General features: G+C 43.3%; 1 protein-coding gene across 3 annotated transcripts in view; it reads left to right on the forward strand.

Annotated features, from left to right (window-relative positions):
* Positions 1 to 18,309, forward strand: part of paip2b (poly(A) binding protein interacting protein 2B) — a 99,684-nt gene that overhangs the window by 32,590 nt on the left and 48,785 nt on the right. For 2 of the 3 annotated variants that reach the window (XM_068028685.1, XM_068028686.1), the window contains exons 2-3: positions 5,833 to 5,886; positions 6,313 to 6,465. In XM_068028685.1, the coding sequence (XP_067884786.1) occupies positions 5,884 to 5,886; positions 6,313 to 6,465 (156 nt within the window). In that variant the 5' untranslated portion in view covers positions 5,833 to 5,883. The remainder of the gene's footprint in view (positions 1 to 5,832; positions 5,887 to 6,312; positions 6,466 to 18,309) is intronic. The other variant, XM_068028684.1, reaches the window with a different exon arrangement.

Consider the following 18,309-nt stretch of genomic DNA (forward strand, 5'->3'; position numbering starts at 1 on the left):
TATGGAGGGCGCTAGCTATGAAGAGAGGTTGAGCAGATTAGGATTATTTTCATTAGAAAGACGGAGGTTGAGGGGGGACCTGATTGAGGTGTACAAAATCATGAGAGGTATAGACAGGGTGGATAGCAAGAGGCTTTTTCCCAGAGTGGGGGTTTCAATTACTAGAGGACACGAGTTCAAAGTGAAAGGGGAAAAGTTTAGGGGGGATATGCGTGGAAAGTTCTTTACGCAGAGGGTGGTGGGCACCTGGAACGCATTGCCAGCGGAGGTGGTAGATGCGGGCACGATGGAGTCTTTTAAGATGTATCTAGACAGATACATGAATGGGCAGGAAGAAAAGAGATACTGAACCTTAGAAAATAGGCGACATGTTTAGAGAGAGGATCTGGATCGGCGCAGGCTTGGAGGGCCGAAGGGCCTGTTCCTGTAATTATCTTTGTTCTTTTGTTCTTTGTTCTATTATAAAAGATATGATAACTAGACACTTAGAAAATAATATGATTGGGCAGAGTACTGAAGACCTGTGCTGCAGAACTTGCCGTGCCCCTAGCCAAGCTGTTCCAGTACAGCTACAACACTAGCATCTACCCTGCATTGTGGAAAATTGCCCAGGTATATCCTGTACACAAAAAGCAGGACAAGTCCAACCCGGCCAATTACCACCCCATCAGCCTGCTCTCTATCATCAGTAAAGTGATGGAAGGTGTCATCAACAGTGCCATCAAGCGGCACTTGCTTAGCAATAACCTGCTCGGTGACGCTCAGTTTGGGTTCTGCCAGGGCCACTCAGCTCCTGACCTCATTACAGCCTTGGTTCAAACATGAACAAAAGAACTGAGGTGAGAGTGACTGCCCTTGACATCAAGGCAGCATTTGACTGAGTATGGCATCAAGGAGCCCAAGTAAAACTGAAGTCAATGTGAATCGGGGAAAACTCTCCGCTGGTTGGTGTCATACCTAGCCAAAGGAAGATGGTTTATTTATTTATTTAGAGATACAGCACTGAAACAGGCCCTTCGGCCCACCGAGTCTGTGCCGACCATCAGCCACCCATTTATACTAATCCTACATTAATCCCATATTGAGTTCCTCAGGGTAGTGTCCTAGGCCCAACCATCTTCAGCTGCTTCATCAGTGACCTTCCTTCAATCATAAGGTCGGAAATGGGGATGTTCGTTGATTGCACAATGTTCAGCACCATTCGCAACTTCTCAAATACTGAAGCAGCCCGTCTAGAAATGCAGCAAGACTGGAGCGGGTGCAGAGGAGATTCACCAGGATGTTGCCTGGGCTGGAGCATTTCAGCTATGAAGAGAGACTGAAAAGGCTCGGATTGTTTCTCTTAGAACAGAGAAGGATGAGGGGGGGCATATTGAGGTATACAAAATTATGAGGGGCATTGATAGGTTAGATAGGAAGAGACTTTTTCCCTTAGCAGAGGGGTCAATAAACAGGAGGCATAGATTTAATTTTTTTATTTATTTATTTAGAGATACAGCACTCAAACAGGCCCTTCAGCCCACCGAGTCTGTGCCGACCAACAACCACCCATTTATACTAACCCTACAGTAATCCCATATTCCCTAGCACCTACCTACACTAGGGGCAATTTACAACGGCCAATTTACCTACCACCTGCAAGTCTTTTGGCTGTGGGAGGAAACCGGAACACCCGGGGAAAACCCACGCAGACACAGGGAGAACTTGCAAACTCCACACAGGCAGTACCCAGAATCGAACCCTGGTCCCTGGAGCTGTGAGGCTGCGGTGTTAACCACTGCGCCACTGGGCAGGAGGTTTAGAGGGGATTTGAGGAAAATATTTTTCACCCAAAGGCTGGTTGGAATCTGGAACACACTGCCTGGAGGGGGCGGTAGAGGCAGGAACCCTCACAACATTTAAGAAGTATTTAGATAAGCACTTGAAACGCCATAGCATACAAGGCTACGGGCCAAGTGCTGGAAAATGGGACTAGAATAGTTAGGTGCTTGATGGCCGGCACAGACACGATGGGCCGAAGGGCCTGTTTCTGTGCTGTATAACTCTATGACTTGAACAATATCCAGTCTTGGGCTGATAAGTGGCAAATAACATTCACGCCACACAAGTGCCAGGCAATGACCATCTCCAACAAGAGAGAATTTAACCATCTCCCCATGACCTTCAATGGCATTGCGATCGCTGAATCCCCCACTGTCAACATCCCAGGGGCTACCATTGACCAGAAACTGAACTGGAGTAGCCATATAAATACCGTGGCTACAAGAGCAGGTCAGAGGCTAGGAATCCCGCAGCGAGTAACTCACCTCCTGACTCCCCAAAGCTTGTCCACCATCTACAAGGCACAAGTCAGGAGTGTGATGGAATACTCTCCACTTGCCTGGATGGGTGCAGCTCCAACAATACTCAAGAAGCTCAACACCATCTAGGACAAAGCAGCCCACTTGATCGGCACTCCATCCACAAATATTCACTCCCTCCACTACCAACGCGCAGTGGTAGCAGTAAGTACCATCTACAAGATGCACTGCAGCAATGCACCAAGGCTCCTTCAACAGCACCTTCCAAACCCGCGACCTCTACCAACTAGAAGGACGAGGGCAGCAAATGCATGGGAACACCACCACCTGCAAGTTCCCCTCCAAGTCACACACCATCCTGACTTGGAACTATATCATCGTTCATTCACTGTCTTTGGGTCACAATCCTGGAATACCCTTCCTAACAGCACAGTGGGTGTACCTACCCCACATGGACTGCAGCGCTTCAAGAAGGCAGCTCACCACCACCTTCTCAAGGGTAATTAGGGATGGGCAATAAATGCTGGCCTGGCCAGCGACGCCCACATCCCATGTATGAATAAAAAAAAGTCAACATGGATTTGTGAATGGGAAATCATGTTTGACAAACCTGCTGGAGTTTTTTGAGGATGTTACTTGTAGCATAGGTAAAAGAGAACCAGTGGATGTGGTGTATTTGGATGTTCAGAAGGCTTTTGATGAGGTCACACACAAGTTAGTCAACAAAATTAGAGCACATGAGATTGGGGGTAATATGCTATGGATTGAAAATTGGTTGACAGACAGAAAACAGAGAGTTGGAATAAACGGCTTATTAGGATGGCAGGCTGTTACTAGTGGGGTACCGCAAGGATCAGTGCTGGGGCCACAGCTTTTCACAATCTATATTAATGATTTGAATGTGGGGACCAAATGTAGCATTACCAAATTTGCTGATGACACAAAACTATGTGGGAATATAAGTTGTGAGGAGGATGCAAGGAGGCTTCAAGGGGAGTTGAACATGCTAATTGAATGGACAAGATCACAGCAGATGTAATATGTAAATAATTATGAAGTTATCCACTTTGGAAGTAAAGACAAAGACAGAGTATTTCTTAAATGGTGAGCCATTGGGAAGTGTTGATGTCCAAAGGGACCTGGGTGTCCTTGTTCATGAGTCACTAAAAGTTAGCATGCATATGCAGCAAGCAATTATGAAGGCAAATTGTATGTTAGCCTTCATTGCCAGGGGATTTGAGTACAGGACTGAAGATGTGTTGCTGCAATTGTATAGAACCTTGGCGAGACCGCACATGGAGTATTGTGTACAGTTTGGTCATCTCGTTTAAGGAAGGATATACTTGCCATAGAAGGAGTGCAACTGAGATTAACCAGACTAATCCCTGGAATGGTGGGATAGTTTTATGAGGAGAGATTGAGGAAACTCAAAGTATTTGAGAGTTTCAAAGAATGAGAGGTGATCTCAATAAAACTTACAAAAATCTTAGACGGCGTGACAGGGTAGATGTAGATGGGATGTTTCCCCTGGCTCGTAAGTCTAGAACTAGGCGACATAGTCTCAGAATAAGGGGTAAGCCATTTAAGACTGAGATGAGGAGGTATTTCTTCATTCAGCGAGTGGTGAAACTTGAATTCTCTACCATAGAGGATTGTGGAAACTCAATCATTGAGCATGTTCAAGACAGAAATTGATAGCTATCTGAATACTAATGATATCAAGGTATATGGGGATAGTGCATGAAAGTGGCGTTGAGGTAGATGATCAGCCATGATCCAATTGAATGGCGGAGCAGGCTCAACGGGCTGAATGTCATACTCCTGTTCCTATGCCCCACAACACAATGGAGGGTCTGCTCAGTGTGAAGACGAGACTTTGTCTCCACAAAGACTGTGTGGTGGTCACGCCTACCGATGCTGTCATGAATCGGTGCATCTGCGACAGGTAGATTGGTAAGGATGAGGTCAGGTAGGCTTTTCCCTTTTGTTGGTTCTCTCACTACCTGCCAGAGGCTCAGATTAACAGATTTTTCCGTCAGGACTCGGCCAGCTCAGTCAGTAGTGGTGCTCCCGAGCCCCTCTTAGTGATGGACATTGAAGTCCCCCACCCAGAGTATGTTTTGTGCTCGTGCTACCCTCAATGCTTCTTCCAAGTGGTGCTCAACATAGAGGAGCACTGATTCATTAACTGAGGGAGGAGGGTAGGTGATAATCAAGAGGAGGTTTCTTTGCCCAAGTTTGACCTGATGCCATGAGACTTCATGGGGTCTGGAGTCTGTATACCACTGTGCCGCCAACTCTGGTGGAACAGGACATAGCCAGGGATGGTGATGGAGGAGTTTGGGACATTGGCTGTTAAGGTATGATTTGGTGAGTATGACTGTCAGGCTTAGTCGTACTACATTTTGATGGACAGAATTGTTTCAGTGCAGTTAATATAGAGGAATAAGTGAACTTTTCACAAACATTTGAAAGTTTTTTTTTTTGTCCTTGCAATGTTGGTGGCATTTTTATTGCCCAATCTAGTTTTCCTGGGGATATGGTGATGGACTTTTTTAAATTGCTGTTTTTACTGTTTCTGTGATTGTTTTGGGTAGAGAATTACAAGGTTTTGATTCAGAGGCTATGTAGTTCAGGCAATGTATTTCCAAATCAGGATGTTATATTGAATGGAGGAGTTGTTGTTTTCACGATCCTGATGATCTTGTCCTTTCCTTTGTTAGAGGTCTTGAAGGTGCTGTCAAAACAAGGTTGGCAAATGGTTCCTTTTGCATTGTATAGTGTGCACTGCTGCCACACTGTACCAGTGATGGAGGGAGTTGATATTGAGCCCTGTAACAAGAGTGCAATGAAATGAACTGCATTGACCTGGATGGTGTTCTGCACCCATCCATGTGAGTGGTCAGTATTCAGTTACACTCTGTAGAATAAATATAATTGTGCTATATTATAGTATAATTTAGTATGCAAATGCACAACTTGTTTTCTCCAAGAAGACTTCCTCTTTTCAGACATTTTTCTTAGTACCCCTGCAGGGTGAGCAACTTACTCTCTGGCATCTACCAATATTGAAACCAAATATTAGGAGGTATGTGACTCCACTTGGTGGCACAGCTAAGATCTGGAACTCAGTGTTTGAAGAATTACAGACACAAACTATCATCTCACCATTCAAGTTTTTTTTATACACTGATCCTTTATCCTTAGCATAGAGAAAGCAAATAATTGCCCTTCTGTATATTTCAGTACATGCTGGGATGGGACAGTAATAAAGAGCTGTATTTGGAATAGGTATATAAAAGAAAGCTATGAGAAATTCCAAAATAACTACAGTCTGTCGAGAATTCTTCCTTTTTACCTAGTACTTAATAAATCTGGTTAGAATAGATGAGTAATTTATATTTTTTTAAAAGCCATAATACCTTGCTGTGCTGCTTGGTCTGATACCCTGATTTTTTTTTTCTCATGGTAGTGTTTGTATCTTTTCTTCTCTTCAATCGCCCAGCCCTTACGTTTGTTTCTTTACCTCTAGTGACTACCCTGGAACAACTTTCTCTTCTGATCATTTCAACAACTGAGGAAAATGGTGAGTTTATCAGAAGAGTTGTGAGCCTTATCACATCTGTCCCTGCACCATATGTTGCTGGGAAGTATGGGGTCAGGTCTCCAGGTGTGCAGTGTTACAATACACCCATCTCGAAAATTTCTCTGCAAAAGGATAGCATTTGCACATCTCGACTTTTAACAAGAAACTTTTAAATTTATGTTTTAGTGTCTGATTAGGTATGGTGTCCCAATTGATAATTAGCTTTCTTGCTTGCCATTATCATACTACACTTGGGGACTTACCCACTCAGCCTGCACTATGTGCTGAATGATTTGGTTTTTGATGACTCTATCTTGTGGTGTAAACCCACTATTTTCATAATACGCAGTAATGGCTTTAGGGTATTTCTGAACCATGTGTTCCGCGTCCTTAATCAGTCCATATCTCCTGTGTTCTGCATTTCAGACTGATTCCTTAGACATGAAGGCGCCTAATATGACAAACACGTCAGCTTCTGGGGCACAGGAGATTATAGTATCCAATGGACACACTGAAAGTGAGCCTAATCCTTTTGCTGAGTACATGTGGATGGAACATGAAGAAGAATACAACAGACAGGTAAGAATGCACTTTCAAGTGAATAACAGAAATGGCATCTCTTATGTCAGGTTGATCCCTTTTAAAAACTAGAAACTATTCCACTAATATTTTCCTCCTTTGAATGCTCTTCCACCACCTTAATCTTTTGGGAAGTTATGTGGAAGACTGAGGCTCATAAGTTTAGCAGACCAAGGTTGAATGGAATTGGGGGGAAAAGAAGGTAATTGAGAAGTAATGCTTAGGTGATGGCAAGTTTCAAAATTTGTAGCTTGTCAGATGAGAGGAACAGTAAGAAAGTAAGTTTTTGACAGAGACTGATCAAGTGAAAACCTAATACTGAATTTCCACACATGATGATTAAGTATTGGAATGCCCCTCGACAGCAAAATGACCTTTTGTTTTAAAGATCCATAGGTGATTGCTTCCAAGTCTCTGCAAATACTGCCAAGAGTGACTCCTATTCCGATTGTTTCACTGTGCAAGTTTTTTGATCACCACCAAACTTGATTAATATGGGGGAATTGCAAAGCACCATATTTGTAAAAAAAAAAATTCTTTGTGCTCAAAAAAGCACTCCCAACTACAAGAGTGTTTCTTCTCCCTGCTTAATACACAGTTATCTTTTATTGTTTTAGATTCCTGTCAATAAAGACGACTTTCACAATCAACAACTTATAGCATGCTTAATGTAATAAATGTCATAATGTGCTTCGTCGCAGAGAGAATGGTATTGGTAGTAGAAGAAAAGGCTTGGATATAAAAAGGGTTTTGACGAAGCTTTTGAAAATCAGGAGGAAGGTAGCTAGATTCAGACCACCAAGACCTAGAGGTTAAAGAACAGTGTGCTACAGACCCTACAATCTCCAGGTTTGAAGCATTGTGTAGTCATCAGACAGAGAAAACTTATTGGAGTGACTGTATAGAATCATACAGCACAGGAGGAGGCTGTTCAGTCCATTGTGCCTGTGCCAGCTCTTTGAAAGAACTATATGATTTATTTCACTCCCCTGTTCTCTCCCCCTAGTCCTGCAGATTTTTCCTTTTCAAGTATTTATCCAGTTCCTTTTGAAAGTTACTATTAAATCTGCTTCCACCACCCTTCATGCAGAACATTGCAGACAATATAACAACTTGTATTTTTTTTTAAAAATTCTCTTCATCTTCCCTCTGGATTTTTTACCAGTTACTTAAATCAGTGTCCTCTGGTTACTGACACGCTTGGCAGTGAAAACAGGTTCTCTCCCCATCTACTCTATCAAAACCCCTCATAATTTTGAGCACCTCTGTTAAATCTCCAATTCGCTTTCACTATTCTGAAGAGGACAATCACGGCTTCCCTAATCTGTCCACATAACCAAACCCCATACCCCTGGTGCCATTCTGATAAATCTCCTCTGCACCCTGTCCAAAGCCTTGACCGCCTTCCTGAAGTGTGGGATCCAGTATTGGACACAATTACTCTAACTGAGGCCTAACCTGTGAGTTTTTTTTCTATCTTTCCTTCTCTTTCCCCCTCCTTACACCCCCACAGAGCCACCAAATGTGCTACAGAAATGGTTCATAGAATTAGTTGTTGACTTAAGTGGGCAATATTGAATAACAGTGAAGTACTGTCACGACCGAGGCGAGAGGAGTCCACTGTTTATTCTAGTTTATTTCTCCACAGGTCACAACATATATTTAACGTTTTTCCCACTTACCGACACAGTCAATCATAGACTCTATTTTTATACCAACCAAGTTTCTTTAAGAAACAAATTATCAGTTTATTGTAAAACAAGTCTTAACCAGTAATGAAGCAAAGCATAAACACACAAATGAAATATTAAAGTTCTCTTTTTACCTTAGCCCCTCACACTCGCACGCACGCACATACGCTGGTTAACAAGAAAAATAAAGGGATTTGCGTTTTAGAGTTCTATTACAAAAAAAGGTCCCAAAAAAATACTTGCTAATCCTTGAAGAAGAAAGAGAAGATATGGAAAGGTGTCCTTTGTTTTGGTTTGGCGTCCCAAATGCGTATAGACAGGATCTTCCTAGAACAGTTCTTTTCAGGCGATGTTGAAGATCAGTTTGGGTAGGCTTCCAGGAAATGCAGCAACAGAGGTTTCAGATACAGGCATCACAAGAGGAATGCAGCCACAATGTCAGGCTGCTTCTTACAAGTTTTAGCTCTTCAAAAGATGGGAAACTGGAAAACTTTTTCCAAACTGCTGGAACAGACTGAGTTGGGGTAGTTTTTTCTTCTTGGCAAGTTTACTCTTTAACTCCTTTTCAAACCACTGTTCACCCCCAACGGCCTTTTGTAGTAATTCGAAGTGAAACCAAAAACATGCCAGGAGTCAAACCTCCTGACCTCTATAAATCTTGACCTGTCACTTTCCTGAAAACATCTTTCCCAAGTGAAAAACAACCCCTGCTGGGTAATTATCTGTAGAAAGGTGCCTTCCAGTAATTGCTTGTTTTCCAGCTCAGTCGAAAAGCCTTCTGGTGACCTCTTTAAAAAAGCACACACTAAGTTCCAGCATCAATGGAATCTTTTCAGTTTTGAAAAACAAATTTTAAAAATTTACGGAAAAAATTGAAGTTCTCTTAGCAATACATGTATTTGGGATTAGACTGCAATATGAACTTTGCTTCCCTCCAAAAACTGTGGAAAAATATTCACCTTAGAATTGTTCAATAAAATTGATGATGTGTTATCTGTTACACAGTTTCTTGTGCTCCAATACACCAACACCTACCAAGAATCAAGATAAAATACATTCTGGATCTCATGTGCATAAAGGTTCAGAATATATTTTACCTGAAATGTTGGCTTGTATTGAAGCTTATTACTGGTTGTACTTGTCTCTAGGCTAACAGACCAGTTTTAATGCAAAGCCGTTTAACTCACACTTTGTCTCAATGAGCTGACCTGTCTTGTTTTCAGCTCATATCCTGTGATCGCAAACAGTTATAGGAATAAAGCAACTCAAACATTAAAAATTGGGATTGAGTATTTAACAGGTTTATGTTAAGTGTATCCTTCTTTGGCCTCCTTGTCTCAAGAGACAATGGTAAGCACCTAGAGGTGGTCAGTGGTTTGTGGAGCAGCGCCTGGAGTGGCGATAAAGGCCAATTCTAGAGTGACGGGCTCTTCCACAAGCGCTGCAGATAAAATTGCTTGTCGGGGCTGTTACACAGTTGGCTCTCTCCTTGCACTTCTGTCTTTTTTCCTGCCAACAGCTAAGTCTCTTCGACTCGCCACTCTTTAGCACCGCGATTATGGCTGTCCGCCAGCTCTGGCGATCACTGGCAACTGACTCCCACAACTTGTGATCATTGTCACAGGACGTCATGTCGCGTTTGCAGACGTCTTTAAAGCGGAGACGTGGACGGCCAGTGGGTCTGATGCCAGTGACGACCTCGCTGTACAATGCGTCCTTGGGGATCCTGCCATCTTTCATGCGGCTCACATGGCCAAGCCATCGCAAGCGCCGCTGACTCAGTAGGGTGTATGTGCTGGGGATGTTGGCCACCTGAAGGACTTCTGCGTTGGAGATACGGTCCTGCCACCTGATGCCAAGGATTCTCCGGAGGCAGCGAAGATGGAATGAGTTGAGACATCGCTCTTGGATGACATACGTTGTCCAGGCTTCGCTGCTGTAGAGCAAGGTACTGAGGACACAGGCTTGAAACATTCGGACTTTTGTGTTCCGTGTCAGTGCACCATTTTCCCACACCCTCTTAGTCAGTCTGGACATAGCAGACGCCTTTCCCATGCACTTGTTGATTTCTGCATCGAGAGACAGGTTACTGGTGATAGTTGAGCCTAGGTAGGTGAACTGTTGAACCACTTCCAGAGCGTGGTTGCCAATATTGATGGATGGAGCATTTCTGACGTCCTGTCCCATGATGTTCATTTTCTTGAGGCTGATGGTTAGGCAGCCGCAATCCTGTCGATGAGTCTCTGCAGACACTCTTCTGTGTGGGATGTTAATGCAGCATCATAAGCAAAGATGAGTTCCCTGATGAGGACTTCCCGTACTTTGGTCTTCGCTCTAAGACGGGCAAAGTTGAACAACCTGCCATCTGATCTTGTGTGGAGGAAAATTCCTTCTTCTGAAGACTTGAACGCATGTGAGAGCAGCAGTGAGAAGAAGATCCCAAACAGTGTAGGTGCGAGAACACAGTCCTGTTTCATGCCACTCAGGGTAGGAAACGGGTCTGATGAGGCACCACTATGCTGAATTGTGCCTTTCATAGTGTCATGGAATGAAGTGATGATACTTAGTAGCTTTGATGGACATCCGATCTTCGCTAGTAGTCTGAAGAGACCACATCTGCTGACTAGGTCAAAGGCTTTGATGAGATCTATGAAAGCAACGTAGAGGGGCATCTGTTGTTCGCGGAATTTCTCCTGTAGCTGACGAAGGGAGGACAGCATGTCAATGGTGGATCTCTCTGCTCGAAAGCCGCACTGTGTGTCAGGGTAGGCATGCTCAGCCAGCTTCTGGAGTCTGTTTAAAATGACCCGAGCGAAGACTTTCCCCATAATGCTGAGGAGGGAGATTCCACGGTAGTTGTTGCAGTCACCGCGGTAACCCTTGTTCTTATAGAGGGTGATGATATTGGCATCGCGCATGTCCTGTGGTACTGTTCCTTCATCCCAGCACAGGCAAAGCAGTTCATGCATTGCTGAGAGTATAGCAGGCTTGGCATTCTTGATTATTTCAGGGGTAATGCCGTCCTTTCCAGGGGCTTTTCCATTGGCTAGAGAATCAGTAGCATCACCGAGTTCCGATTTTGTTGGCTATTCGTCCAGCTCATCCATGACTGGCAAAGACTGGGCTGCATTGAGAGCGGTATCAGTGACCACCTTTTTCCTGGAGTACAGTTCTAGGTAGTGCTCCACCCAGCGGTCCATTTGCTTGCGTTGGTCAGTGATTGTTTCCCCTGACTTAGACTTGAGGGGGGGGCGATCTTCTTGATGGTTGGCCCAAAAGCGCTCTCAATGCCATCATACATTCCTCTGATGTTTCTGGTGTCGGAGGCCAGCTGAATACGACTGCATAGGTGTTGCCAGTAGTCATTTGCACAGCACCTGGCTGTTGTTTGTGCAGTGCTTCTGGCTGCTTTAAGTGCTACAAATGTTAACTCGCTGGGGGCTTTCTTGTAGTTCAACAGTGCAGTGCGCTTAGCGGCTATGACAGGTTCCAGCTCTTCAAAGTGAGATTGAAACCAGTCTGCATTCTGCTTCTCACGTTTGCCAAAGCTGGTCATTGCTGAGTCGTAGATGGCGTCTCTGATGTGGGCCCACTTAAGTGTATCCACTTAAGTTCCGAAGAAGGGTCGCTGACCCGAAACGTTAACTCTGCTTCTCTTTCCACAGATGCTGCCAGACCTGCTGAGTGATTCCAGCATTTCTTGTTTTTGTGTAAGTGTATCCATGCTTGCCTTACTACTACTTTTTTCTCCCCTTCCCTCAATGTATTCCCTGTGCTTGACCTGCCCATTTACTTTAACTTTACTCGCTTGCTACTTAGTTAAGCTTTTAACTTTTCTCCAAACCCATTTTAGAAAGGGATTTGTATTAGCTGAAAGCAAAAAGCTAAGGAGGAAATCAAAATAAGATCTCATAATCTTAGTAAACTCAGCACTTGAGACACTCAACCAATGCAAAAATAAGAATCAGGAAAGCTAATTGATTGTTGAAACACCTGGCTAATATAGCATAATTTGTCTTGAGGTCTTGATTAAACTATTCATTGCCCTGATCAGACTTCACTTGAGTACTGTGTTCACTTCTGAGAAACAAAGGAAGCATTCAATCACTGGAGGTAATGTATAAAAGAGCCATGAGGTGATGCCAAGTGTAAAAGGTCTGAGTTCTAGGAAAGTCTGGAGAAACTTGGGCCTTGAGCTTGGAAAGGAAATGCCTGGGAGGTGATCATACAGAGGGAATGAAAAGGGCAAATCTGGAATATTACTTTAAATTAAAATGCAAGGTTAGGACTCGGGGAATCAAGTTCATTGGGAAGTTCTTCACACAGAGTGATCCACACATGAAATGGACTCCCAAATGGGGTAGAGCAGGAAAATCCTGAAATAATTCAATAAGTAATTGGGTGCAAGTCTGGGAGGCAACGCAGAATCTTTTTAGATGGATCAATTCATAGGGGCCAAATGGTAATCATGTAATCATCTTGTATTGACTTAGGTCAGGAGGCTACGGAAGGCCCCAATATAAGCCAAGTTTCTTTCATATCCCACTGATTTAATTGTAAAGTTGTTACCTTTGATGTTTGACAAGAACATTTCCTGCTATCTTCATGTAGTCCATTTACCCAAGCAGGTTGACTGTTTCTTGATACTGTTTCAGTGTTTGGCAAAAAGTGTATTCACCTTTTAATGCCACCAGAATGGTGAGGATTACTGGAAATGAAACCATTTTAAGATCAAAGACAGGTATAGGCAATCAGTGTTAAAGAACTGTTCACTGATTTATTTCAGTTTAATCGGGCTTTTGAACATAATGAAATTGCAGCTCTGTAGAAGTATACCCACTTAAATTCCACACAGATTATATGCTGTTAGTTCATTAGGAAATTAGATGATCATCCCTCTCTGAAAAGCAGTTGTTCCATCCCAAGTTTTGAGAGGAAGTTTCAAAACAACCTCATCTGGGTGTTTTGTTTAACCTTTAATGAATTGGCTTAAGACTACTGCTTATTTCTAGAATTATTTCAATTCCTTGCTTTTTCCTGCTTGCTTCTTAAACAACAACAGTTTATATTTATAGAGCACCTTTAATGTAATAAAATGTATGACAGCAAGCCGCAAAAGCAGATATTTGGTTGGATGACCAAAAGCTTGGTCAAATAGGTAGGTTTTAAGGAACATCTTAAAGGAAGAAAGCGAGGTGTGGAGGCGGAGAGCTGTAGGAAGGGTATTCTAGATCTTGGGGGGCCTAAGGCGCGGTCACCGATGGTACAGCGATTAAAATCAAGGATGCACAAGAGGCCAAAATTAGAGGAGAGCAGATACCTGAGGGTTGTGGGGCTGGAGGAGATTACAGAGGAAGAGGAAAGGCCATGGAAGGATTTGAAAACAAGGATAAGAATTTTAAAATCAAGAAGTTGCTTGACCAGGAGCCAGTATAGGTCAGTGAGCACAGGTGTGATGGGGTAACGGGACTTGGTGTGAGTTAAGACATGGGCAGCAGAGTTTTAGATGACCTCAAGTTTATTGAGAGCATAATGTGAGAGACCAACCAGGAGTACGTTGGAATAATGATCCGAAGTGTCAGCTTGACTAGGTCGATAGCACTCGTCTCTGTCAGAAGGTTGAAGTTCGAGTTCCACTTCAGGACTACTTCATATAATCTAGACTGCCACTTCAGTGCACTTTTAAGGAATGCTGCATTGTTATAGGTAGCATCTTTTCAGTGAATTTTTAAACAGAGACCCCCCCCCCCCCCATTTACCTGTTCAAGTGAATGTAAAAGATTCTGTGTGGTTTTTCAAAAACGAGCAGTTAGTTTTCTTGCAGTCCCGTCCAACGCTCATTCCTCATAACACCTCAGAAAACTGATTAATTTGCCATTCATCTCTCCTTGTTTGTGGGGCCTTGCTTTGTGCAGATGGACAGCTGAGTTTGCATATCAAGTAAAATTGATTGCCTTTGAAAAGTTGTAAAAGATTAGATGAAGGTGGGAGGCTTTATATTTGAATTTGAAGAAAATGTAAGGAAGGTAATAATTTGTGATGGACAATTCAATCTGTTTAGCATGAATTGAGGAGATTATAGTGAAACTACTTCATGACATTGCACATGAAAAATTGAAAACTGTGCAATCTTGATCTTATGATGTTGCTAAACGATGTGACAGTACATCCTAAAGCAGTGGACAACTGAAGCTGTCACTATAACACAAAGATTAAAAATTATTGGGTAATCTAAAGATCTTTAAATTACAATAAAATGTGTTGCTGCTTTTTGTTTGTCCCATAGTAGTAAAACTCAAACTATACAACCATTCATAACCACTCTGTCACAGAAACAAAGAACTACTGATGAATGATACAACACAGCTAAGGAGGCACCAGTGAATTAATAAATTAGCAGAGCATCTGCCACTATTAAATCCTAAGAATGCAGACACTGACAAATTTTTAAAAGCTGCAGACACCAGCAAGTTTAAATTTTAAAGAGCAGGGGATGCTATTGAATTTTTAAATTTATTTTCTGGGTGTGTGCAAAGGGCAAAGCTACATTTATTGCTCATTCATAGTCACTCTAAGATGGTGATGGTGGGACTGACCCTGCTACATTCCATGTGCCAGTGTTCCCACTGTGGTGCTGGGTAAGGAATCCCAGGATATTGGCTCAGCAACAGTGATGGAAATTGGAGGAAAACTTGAAGGCGATGGTGTTCCAATGATATTGCTGCTTTTGTCCTCAGTGTTAAGAGTTTGAAGCGAAGCAATGTTAAATCAAAGTACCCTTAATGAGTTGCTTCAGTGCATCCTGTCAATTATACATATTGCAGCCACAGTCTAGTGGTACTGATAAGTAAACTACTCTATCCTGGTTGCTGCGGGACTCCTTGTGTTGTTGCATTGGCACCCATTCAGGTGAGTGGCAAGAATGTCATTATATTCTTGAATTCCATTATATTTTTGACTTGAACCCTGTTGTGGTGGAGAGCTTGCCGGGGTCAGGAGATGAGACATTCAGACATTCATTGCAGACTTACCCAACCTCTACCCTAATCTTGTTGCTGCAGTGTTGATATAGCCGATTGATACATTGAAAATAATTTTCTGGTTATTAGTGAACGCCCCCCCTCCCCAAGATGTTGATGGTTGGAGACTTTGTGATGGTGGTACTGTTGCAGGTCAAGAGGAAGTGGCTGGATGAATAGTACGTAACACATATGTGGTGCACATGTTAATTGTCAGCACAGTCCTAGTGCACAGAGTAATTGTTGTTACCAGATTCTTCTGCTGCAGTAGGACCTGGACTGTGTATGAGCGACACATAAGAGCGCTAAAGAAATTCCATTAGCAATGCCTCTGCCGCATCCTCTGGATTCAATGGGAGGACTGTCGAACAAGCACTCATGTCCTTGAAGCCAGCTCCACAAGCATTCAGGCAAAACTCCTGCAAAACAACTTTGATAGACTGGACACTGTATCCGGATGGCCAAAAGCCGTCTTCCCCTGCCAGGTTCTGTTTTCTCAACTCTCAAATGGTCAGCATTCCAGGGGAGGACAAAGAAACCGCTTCAAAGACACTCTGGCGCTCTCTTTGAAACGCGGTAGCATTGACATTGATGACTGGAAGGAACTTGCAACCAATCGTTCAAAATGGCGACAGCTTATCCATCAAGCTGCATCATGCTTTGCGTCTCAATGCCTCAACATTGAGGCAGAGTGCCGGCAGAGAAGAAAAGAAAAGGAAGCAAATTCTGCACTCCAGATCCCACTGTTTCAGGGTACAGCCTGCCCCATGTGCCCAAAGATCTGCGGATCGAGAATTGGCCTGTTCAGTCACCTGAAGACCTACAGCAGAAACACACGACCTTGTGTTGGCATCATCCTTGAAATGAGGGACAGACGACAATGACTTGTCAGCACAAGCCTAGATGTTATCCAGGCCCTCCTGTAGGCTAGCATTAGCTGCTTATTTATCGGAGGAGTTATGAATGGAACTAAACCTGCTGGAATCACCTTGACAACATCTGACCTTGTGACACAGGGAAGATGAAACAGCCGAAGGTGCTTACACCAAAGGCGTCTCCTTGAGTACCTTCTTGGCATACAAATTCACCAGAAAAAACAACAGACCTGAGGATTGGGAGCAGTTTAGAATTCAGCAAAGGAGGACCAAGTGATTGATTAAGAAGGGGAAAATAGAGTATGAGAGTAAGCTTGCGGGAAACATAAAAACTATAGGTATAGGTATGTGAAGAGAAAAAGATTGGTGAAGACAATTATAGGTCTGTTACAGTCAGAAACGGGAATTTATTATGGGGAACAAAGAAATGGCCGACCAACTAACTGCATACTTTGGTTCTGCCTTCACAAAGGAGGACAAAAATAAGATACCAGAAATGTTGGGGAACACAGGGTTTAGTGAGAGGGAGGAACTGAAGGAAATCAGTATTAGTAGAGAATGGTGTTGGGGAAATTGATGGGATTGAAGGCCGATAAATCCCCAGGGCCTGATAATCTACATCCCAGAGTGCTTAAGGAAGTGACCCGAGAAAGAGTGGATGCATTGGTGGTCACCTTCCAAGATTCTATAGACTCTGGAACAGTTCCTACAGGTTGGAGGGTAGCTAATATAACCCCAAAACTTAAAAGGGGAGGTAGAGAGAAAACAGGGAATTATAGACCAGTCAGCCTGGTGTCAGGAGTGGGGAAAATTCTAGAGTCCATTATCAAAGATTTTATAGCCGAGCACCTGGAGAGCATGGTAGAATCGGACAGAGTCAGCATGGATTTACGAAAGGGTAATCATGCTTGACAAATCTACTAGAATTCTTCGAGAATGTAACTAGTAAAGTTGAAGAGGGGAAGTCAGTGGATGTGATTTATTTGGACTTTCTGAAAGCTTTCGACAAAATCCCACATAAGAGATTAGCGTGCAAAATTAAAGCGCATGGGATTGGGTGTAGTGTATTGCGATGGATAGAAAATTGGTTGGCAGGCAGGAAAAAAAAGAGTAGGAATAAACGGGTCTTTTTCCGAATGCAGGCAGTGACTAGTGGGGTACCGCAGGGATCAGTGCTCGGACCCCAACTATTCACAATATATATTAATGATTTAAATGAGGGAACTAAATGTAATATCTCCAAATTTGCAGATGACACAAAACTGGGTGGGAGGGTGAGTTGCGAGGAGGATGCAGAGAGGCTTCAGGGTGATTTGGAGAAGTTAAGTGAGTGGGCAAATGCATGGCAGATGCAGTATAATGTGGATAAATGTGAGATTATCCACTTTGGTAGCAAAAACAGGAAGGCAGATTATTATGTGAACAGCTATAAACTGAGAGAGGGGAATATGCAGCGACACCTGGGTGTTCTCGTACACCAGTCGCTGAAAGTAAGCATGCTGGTGCAACAGGCGGTAAAAAAAGCAAATGGTATGTTGGCCTTCATAGCGAGAGGATTAGAGGACAGGAGCAGGGATGTCTTGCTGCAATTATACAGGGCCTTGGTGAGGCCACACCTAGAATATTGTGTGCAGTTTTGGTCTCCTTATTTAGGAAGTATGTTCTTGCTATAGAGGGAGTGCAGCGAAGGTTTTCCAGACTGATTCCTGGGATGGCGAGACTGAAGTATGAAGAGAGATTGAGTCGGTTCGGATTATTTATATTCGCTGGAGTTCAGAAGAGTGAGGGGGGAATCTCATAGAAACCTATAAAATTTTAACGGGACTTGACAGGGAGAGATGCAGGAAGGATGTTCCAGAAGGTGGGGGGAGTCCAGAACCAGGGGTCATAGTCTAAGGAAACGGGGTAAACCTTTCAGGACTGAGATGAGGAGAAATCTCTTCACCCAGAGTTCGCTACCACAGAAAGCAGTTGAGGCCAAAACATTGTATGTTTTCAAGAATGAGTTAGATATAGCTCTTGGGGTTAAAGGGATCAGAGGATATGGGGAGAAAGCGGGAACAGGTTACTGAGTTGGATGATCAGCCATGATCATAATGAATGGTGGAGCAGGCTCGAAGGGCTGAATGGACTACTCCTGATCCGATTTTCTGTGTTTCTACAGTGATGCCCGTAGGGTGTGATGATTAGCCTCTGACAAAAACCATCTTTTTTCCTGTCTGGTATAGCTCAGACCATTTGAGGATTCCCCTTTGTTGA

This window comes from Heterodontus francisci, chromosome 1, assembly GCF_036365525.1.
Source record: "Heterodontus francisci isolate sHetFra1 chromosome 1, sHetFra1.hap1, whole genome shotgun sequence".
Taxonomy (NCBI): domain Eukaryota; kingdom Metazoa; phylum Chordata; class Chondrichthyes; order Heterodontiformes; family Heterodontidae; genus Heterodontus; species Heterodontus francisci.